The sequence below is a fragment of the Perissodus microlepis genome, chromosome 10, assembly GCF_051167445.1.
Source record: "Perissodus microlepis isolate ML-2025 ecotype Zambia chromosome 10, ASM5116744v1, whole genome shotgun sequence".
In the NCBI taxonomy this organism is placed as follows: Eukaryota; Metazoa; Chordata; class Actinopteri; order Cichliformes; family Cichlidae; genus Perissodus; species Perissodus microlepis.
Genome location: NC_140470.1, coordinates 15,370,146 through 15,378,752, shown reverse-complemented (window position 1 = coordinate 15,378,752; position 8,607 = coordinate 15,370,146). Strand labels below are relative to the sequence as shown.

Sequence of the window (8,607 nt, the reverse complement as noted above, 5' to 3'; positions counted from 1 at the left end):
CACAACTTTACGTAGTATCCTTAAACTCAGAATTTCATTAACTGTAAAACATGTGTTCATTTATCAGTAAAACATCCAAATGCCACTCTTTAGTAAACGACAATCTTTTCCTGCAGACACATTATATCTTTCCAAAAACAATAATAAATACATAAATCAAAACCAAAACCAAATTGAGCTGAGTGTTTCTTTTTATTCACAGAACACAGCAGCCTTAAGGAAATGCTCCAAATTCATCAGTTTACACAGTTGATCAAAGTGGAATTTTAGTGACAGTGTTCAACTTGGAATTTCCAGTAAATTTAGATTAAAATTCTCAATGCAGAGCCTGAGGATGTAAATCCAAGTACCCAAACTTATTAAACCGAGTCAAACTTCACTGCAAAGCTAACTGCAATAGTCAGTGCACTGAACAAATAATCTCTTTAGACTGTAGCATAATTACATGTAACATTCAATACATTTAAATAACCCCACCTTTTAAAATATGAGGCAGAGGTGTGTTCATAGACAATTTTCACATTCCAAACAAGTTTAAAGTGATCACATTGCATGTGTTCATTTCCCTCCCTACAACAACTGAACTAATAATTTGGTTTCTTACGTGCAAGCAAAGAGTCTCAGTGCGATTCACAAGTGAACTTACTCAGCATCAATTAACGCTGTCAGTGTGAATGGATTTATTTTCCACCTGTGACTTTTAGTAAATGTCAATTGCAGTGAGATTTATTACTACATCAATTTGACCACAAATAACTCCTAAAATTGCCAAGTATCTCTTAAGGTGGATAAATTAATTGAAATAAATACTATCTACTGTAGTTTAACCATCTGGCTAAAATGGTACCTCTGTGTTTTGTATTGGAGGATCTACATAAAACTCCCACTGCTACTATGGATAACTGATTGAATAAGGCTACATTATTATATGTCTCCCTGCCTTTAAACACACATTCAGAAAAGATCAGGGTGTAAAATTCTTCCCGCATTCTTCCTGCTTTTAAATCAGTGTCAAAACACATCGTTGTGGCTACTCCAACAGGAGTTGTGAGGTTTAATCTCTGTGAATACAACCACTCGAACAGCACAAAAATCAGAGCAAACTGAAAGGTAACTTGCCAAAATCCAGATTATGTTTAAAGGATAAAAAGAATGTGGTTGAAACGCACGCAATCATTTTTATTTTCAAAAGCATTTTGTTATTGAAGGAACTGTCCCAGCTGCTAGATCACTACGTCGTGTCAAATACAAACTGACAATCTAGCAAAATCTGTTGTTCCTTCAGATCATTTACGTTGTTTTTCCATTTTCATTAAGACTAACAAATCTTTTTATTAATGTCCATGTCAATTTTGACAAAAATGACAGAGCTAAAATGAAATTGTACGTTTCACTTTTTTCAAACAAGTGACCTGTAAAGTTCAGTCTTTGTCAGTAAGTGAGCTTCTACAGCTCAACAATTAACCCTCAAGAAACCCTGTTTTGAACTTGGGTGCAATCCAAAGCATATCTTTTTCATAACACATCACTACTTCTGCAGCATCACACCTTTAAAAAAAAAAAAAAAACCCTTAAGTTCCTCAGAGAGAACAACCAGGCTGTTAGTTTCATGTTGAGGTAACCCCAAAGTCAATCTGTTGGTCCCAAATCATCCAAGTTGGATGTCACCTCCCGGTAGAAGCACTGTCTTGCTGGGCACCGTGGTGTAACGGGGGTCCAGTTTGGGCACAAAGCCTTTAAAGTCTCTGGAAGCCTGAGTCCCAAACATGTCTAGCACCTGTCGGTTCATCAGAGCAAACCTAGAAAATCAGAGAGAGAAAAGGCCCTGTACAGTTTTATTGAAGACAACACGAACAAAGCTGATGTTGAATAAAAGTGACAACTTATCTAAAATATTGTTCGTTTATATGAGATTCCTGCAAAGTAACTTTGATATCTTCTTGTATGGTTTGGATCAAAGCCTGATTAACAACAAGCACTCCAAGTACACAGGCCTCTGCAAGGCAGCTCAATCTCTGGGCACTATTTACTCTTAAGGGTAGTAGTACTGTCATTTTCATATATTCATTTTGTTTTCATTGGTATTTTTAAACGTACTTTGAGAAGTTTGTAGTGCAGCAAAAATCAGATAAGGGTAGCATGACAAAGGTTTACTTTAAATATACAAACATTTTGCAGGAGTAGGTAATGGATAACAGGAATTGATTGGTAAATAACTGGACATGAATAACTTGAGTTTATTATTTATTATTACACTACATTACATTTCTAACTAACAGGCCAGCTCATTCTCTTTCTCTCCACAATTCTTTGCATGCATCTCATGCGTCTCATACTGGGGTCAACTTGAAAGAAAGGCAAATGAGAAATATAAAAGTGAGGTCAGAGGTCAAATGTGACATGATATTTGGATGCAAACTGTAATGTGATATTTAGAATCCCCACACACCAGTATCATTTCTGAAATGTTGCCAATACAAACGAATTCAGTAAAATTGTAAGCATATTTTTAAAGACACTTTAAGTATGACCTTATTTGACCTTGAAGAAGCGGTCAGAGGTTCAAAGTAAGATGACATTTACAATGTCCATACATCCATACCTGCCCTGAGTTAAACGCAGCAGGAACTTCCAGTATGCTGGCCTGAGGTTCTGCACTTCCATCACAGCCTGTGTAGAAGCCGTACATCAAGCATTATATCCTTGCTCAGCTTTAAAAAAGAAAAAAAAAAATGTGTGAAGCATATGTATGTGAGTAAGAAAGCATGTTTACTTACAGCATGGAAGCAGATCGCAGTGGAGATGGCATATATGATTGTGTCTGCATGTGGAATGTAAGGCAACCGGCCAGCCTCAATGCCCTTGAAGTAGATAGTCTAAAGAGAGGGATACATATGCCAGACATGTATAACATACTACTAGCATGTTGTATATGTTAAGTGTATTTGTTGCAGTTTCTGAAACATGTTTACGTGGCTGCACATGTCAGTGATTACTACATAAAACCAGGCAGAGATACCTGAATAATGATAAAAATGTGGTATTTATCAATAAAGCATTAATTCTGTTTTTTTATATTGATACAAGTTTATTATTACATTTACACTTTAGTTCAAAGACAATATATCAGTATGAGGACCTTTTTTTTATTTCTATGATTTTTGTGTTTGTTTTTACCTCCACCAGCTTAGAAAAGAGATACATGGATATTGTTGTGCTTTTGTAGAAGAACATTGAAACTCCAGCCAGGAAGCCTTCAGGAAAAAGAGAGATGGAGAAACATATGAGAAAAGAAGTTAATCACAACAACAGAATCCCGAGGAGGATCATTCTGCAGGGATTTTATGTGACAGGTTACACCATCCTGTCTCACCAGCTATAAGCGCATGGAGTTCATCATCAATGTTACGCATCCAGCGCAGCAAGCAGCTTGTTCCCTGAGTGAAAGAAAAGCACAATATACAACAACGTGGCAAGGTTAGACAAGAAAAAGACAGGAAATCAAATGTGTAAGCAGGAAAGGAACATAATAAAGATACTAATAGAAAACAAAACAGCACATCTACCTTATAGATACTGACGAAGGAGCCTAGAAAAACCCCGAGTTGGAAGTTCTCTTTGTTGTAGAAGAGGGAGGGAAGCCGGGAGGGTTTCGAAAACATCTGTCTGAATGCTGATGGCACTTTAAGTAAACACTGAATCACGTAGCCAACACTGAACATCCTGACAAAACCCTACGGTGACAAATGATAACAAATCTTAATCAAGTATCATTATTTAAGATGTAAATGAATAAGCATTATGAGAACATCACAAAGGATTGGGATCGCACAAAAACTAACTTCTTGGGAAGAGGGAGACTTACTTTGACACAGTAGGATATGCAGTTGTCATTATAATGTTTGCAACATCTGTGTCTTGGTCCCCGTTTGCATCTGGATTTGAAAAAAAGAAAAAGAAAAATAGTTCATGTAAGCCACAATCCAACACACTGCCATGTTGTCGGGTGTGTTTTCTCTCACATCGATTCGAGCAGTTTCCTGGTGGAGGATAGAAGAGTCTTTCTTCTAGAGTCAGGCCTTTCTGCTGATGGCTGTGAATCATCAGCCAGCACAGAGTGTGTTGGGATCTCTTCTTTCCCAATGATGAATCTAAGACAGAAAACACACACCACTTCTATAAACTTTTCTCTATAAACCTTTTTCATCAGCAGTGAAAATGAAGGCATCAATAGAAACGGGAACAACTTACTTCAATGCGGAGAATGCAAAGCCTTTGAGACCATCTTTACTTCTATAGTATAAAACAAAATTCAGCTTAAACTTAAAACATTAACACTTGCAACAATGTGTTCACTGTGCTGCTCTAACCTGAAGAAGAACATAAAGAGTGATGAAGTAATGCAGAACAACAGCACCTAATGGGAAGCAGAGAGAGAAAAAGAATCAAACACATGACTCATTTCACCACTGTGCAGTCTCGTCAGAACTATAAAGTAAGTCATAAATGCTTCTTTTTGGATCAGTTGATACTTTTTACTGAAGTCTGTTCAGTTTTCACAACTGGAGTTCCCTTATTAGACTCATAATCCAACAACAAAAACAAGAGAGAGTCTTAAAAAAAATTAGGTTGGCAGTAATTTACATGATCTAAACCTAACCCTGATAACAAGCTCATAGCCCCACCCTTTGACCTTACCTCGCCATGTTTAATGGGTTTGACGACGCCTCGTGTCACTGCCATGCGAAACAAAGTCTCAGTGGCCTGAGAACAACATTACGCTATTAAAAATGCAGACACATAGCAAGGTTCACATACAACTACTAATATTCGAAAGAAGCAGCCCTTACAAGATTTGCCATGTATATTGTCAGCAGCCCTCTCCTGTGAGGATGAAAAAGAAAGAGGCGGGTTTTCAACAAAGACATGCTTGATAGAACCCAAAAAGTAAACTATGTGAATGAAACATGTTTGAATCTAGGAGAGGAGAGAAAAAACATACTGAAACGTAACAGACGGGTATCTCACCTGCTCTTGCGCTCCAGCAGGATGGCAATATAAGAGGCTGGCAGTGCTGAGCCAAACCCAACAGACCAGGAGTAGAAGCCTCCCAAAAGTCTCCTGCAGTTAAAATACACTGCATTATTTCACTTCCTTTTTTCCCCCAGCTGGAACGTTTCAGTGAAGACAATCGCACACTGTCAGCACGAGATTTTGTCAGCTCTTCTGTCTTCCATTTTTGCACGATAAGAAAAGTATTATCCAAGTATTTAAAATGTGCACTTATTGAAACGATAGACAGAGACATCCAAGCTGATACTGTAGTCACACACTACTTTCTGCAATTCCCTTATCCACAAGGGGTTGCCACAGCAGTGCCAGCTCCTTATGAATAAGCAGATATCTCTGCATGTTTGATTGGCCTTCCTGACGTAACACCCAAGGGATTTGTATCTACTCCTGGAAGGTCCAGGGACCTTTTCCTTATTAGTCAACCCATGACACTATAGAGCCACCTTTACTTTACTCTAAATGGGACACAAATTTACAAAATTATTATTTAAAAAAAAAAAAATGTTTTCTTAAACTAGCAAACAAGACCATAAAGTTAATAGTGGGTTTATTTTATCACAGATGTCCACAGAGGGTGACCCTAATGCAAACATGACCACAGTGGCCAGGACATGAAGCTGACACACTCAGATGCTGACAGGTTAAAGGAAAGGAGGCACACGTGGAAGAAGCTAAAGTGGCTTCAGCTTCAGCAGGTGTGGTTCACAGAACATGACCGTTCATGCTCAGTTTATCCATATATCATACTGTATACATTTCACTTTCGTTTTCATTGATAAACATAATGACAGTGCAGCTTAGTCTCTCGACATGGGTTCACTGACCTGAGAATGCAGAAGAAAACGATGAAGAGACCCCCATTGGTAGTCAGGAAAGAGGTAGACCAAAAGATCTCTGGGATAAGCCTTTTTAAGTAGTAATCCTTCTTCCTTCTCCTTAGAACTGCTGCTATCTGCAAAGCACAGTGCGTTACTGCACACTGGAGATGCAAGACAAATACAGTTCCAACTCTGCTAAAGTTTACACTTACAGTCGTGACGAGTGCCCAGAGGGCAATGAAATTTACAAAGGGGAACCTGGCTGAAGTTGCATGACATGTTTTTGCTCCTTTATCTGATCGGCCACATGTACAACTTGGACTTCGTACCTAAGTGCAACACTAGCGACGTGCCAGCCTATCTTTAGAGGTTTTCTGCGAACTACTAAGCCATTTTACTTTAGTTAGCTCGCTAACTTTAGCTATTTAGCTAGCCTCAAAGTCTACAGTTATATTTCAGGTCAAACGTCTTACCAGGTAAAGAGGCGCGTATATTTTAAAGGACACCTCCAGAGCACTCCTAGTCACATCGGCAGCAGACTGCACACACGACGGGCTCCAAGTGTGGCCGATTTCGTAGCAGTTATGCGGTATTTTGCTGAGAGCAGCCATGTCTGTGCACAGTGACAGCAGGAAGGTGGTAGGCTGCCGTGCGCGTTCCCTGAAAGGGGCGCGGTCACGAGGATGAGCTGTGCACGCGCCCGGTGCTGATCAATAAGGTTAGGAGAAGAGTCCTCTTTACACAGGTGCAATAACAGCTGCGACATTTTTATAGGTTGCCTGTTACAAGCAAGTCTTGCATCCAGCGACTAACCCAGATATGCCGAATAATTTCTTTGTTTCCGTCAGTGTAAACACACAAGCTATGGTTCAATTTTCAATTCAGCTTTATTAAGATTTGACCCTATTTCAAATTAGAAGCACAGAATGGAATTACTGCAGAGATATGCTTTTGCTCCTTTAAGTGCCAGCTTTTTTCCAACAGAGGCACAACTTTGTGCACCTATGGACTTTGGATCAACACGGTCTGGAAAATTTTTATGAAAATCAATCAAAACTTATATCTTGATAGAAAAGTACTCATGTTTTACAGATTTATGCAAGAAACTGTCATATATTTATGACTGTTTTACATTCTGAACATTAATCCCAATATAATCACAGTGGAAATGCTCAAACTTTCATTGTTGTGGAAATTCCATGTTGCTATTAGTCTTTCCAAAAAAAAAACCCCCAAAAAAACCCAACAACAACAAAAAAACCCCAAATGAACTGGAAACTGAATCTTTATCTTTTCAGAAATATGAGATACCTGAAAATATCCAGTATAACAACTTTTTTTCTCTTTTCTATCTCCTCCATTAAACTCATGCTCTTATATCACGTGGTTCCCTGTCCCATGACAGTCAGCAAATCGACAGCATCTCACTGCACTGTGTACAGTATGGAGAGTGATGCAAATTTTACAGAGCAGATATTCTTTGTTTAAAAACAAAATTAAATAGAACACTAATACCACACATCATCTAAAACTTGTTAGTTTTAAAGTCTGGCCTCTACATATAGATACGTCATATAGTTCACCAAGCTTCATGTATATTCTTGTACTGTCCCGACTAGGTCAGCAGGTGTCACCCTTGCCTCCTAAATTACGACACAAAATTTAAAGTTAGAGAATGTAAGGTTGTGTTGAAGGGAATGAGCTCAGTATGAGCTGGTTTTAAGAATTTCCACTTGTTAAAAACCATTCAAGACTATTTTAAGAGGACTTTTTTATTATTATTTTGTTTGTTTTGTTTTTAATGCACTTAACACTGACCTATGAATCATCGAGCAAAAAACGGATGAAACAGTGGTTTTTTTGCAAAAAACCATAGTTTGTTCCTATTTTAACTAAATCTGTCAAACATTTTAGTGATAACACAGCTTAACAGGCATAAAATAGTATTTTTATCATCTACATCTACAATTACTCTGCAGAAAAAAAGTTCCCCATCATCATTAAATGGATTAATATTACTGCTGCATATGTTTAAGGTGGTGCTTATTTTAAATACTTTATACTATGCTTAAAGTCCAGCATCATATTATTTGTAGCTTGACATATAACTTGTGTACTATTAAGTAACTTAAATAATATTTCGCTAAAACTTAGTAATCTTAAAGTAAAGAAGCTATGGTTATAAAATGATTTTTGGATTCTTGCAGCTGGCTTTTCATAAATCTGTATCAGAAAACAGAGCTGCACATGAGTCTAAAATCATGCCCAATATTCTCTACACTGACATTCATGAAAATTCTTATTTCCTCTGGGCTCTCCTGCCTTGTTCTTGGCCCCTCACTGTGCCGCCCTATGTTTAAAAATTCTGGAACCGCCACTGGTGGCAACACCTAGAACCGTGAAAGGAAGATAAGGTAAAAAATTGAGTTCTTTGTATGTGCTGCTATTTCATCAGTCTACTGTAGGATCAATCTAAAATCAGAAACAAATAAAACTGTAAACATACATCAAAAGTGCTTTTTGTGAAGCTGAAAAGTCAAATTAGAGATCCACAGTGCTTGGCACTGCCTCTTTTGCGTAGTGGATCTAACTAACCTAATTTCCCAGCAGACCGCTTCAATTAAATCCAGAAAAAAATAATTGACGTGGGAATACTTACTGGTTCTTATCCCTGCACATCAGATACTACTGGAGGCGTAGCCTCTGACTGAATAGC

At 38.0% G+C, this 8,607-nt stretch overlaps 1 protein-coding gene across 1 annotated transcript; it reads right to left on the bottom strand.

Moving 5' to 3' along the window:
* Positions 1 to 173: 173 nt before the first annotated feature.
* Positions 174 to 6,560, bottom strand: tmem135 (transmembrane protein 135). The gene is made up of 15 exons (XM_084942412.1): positions 6,365 to 6,560; positions 5,898 to 6,025; positions 5,029 to 5,121; positions 4,851 to 4,884; positions 4,699 to 4,764; positions 4,371 to 4,417; positions 4,252 to 4,293; positions 4,023 to 4,151; positions 3,866 to 3,935; positions 3,567 to 3,734; positions 3,374 to 3,437; positions 3,178 to 3,254; positions 2,778 to 2,876; positions 2,603 to 2,670; positions 174 to 1,799 (listed from the first exon to the last, which is right to left on the bottom strand). Exons 1-15 carry the CDS (start codon positions 6,500 to 6,502, stop codon positions 1,649 to 1,651), a joined length of 1,374 nt encoding a protein of 457 aa, XP_084798538.1. The 5' UTR covers positions 6,503 to 6,560; the 3' UTR covers positions 174 to 1,648.
* Between the last annotated feature and the right edge of the window lie 2,047 nt (positions 6,561 to 8,607).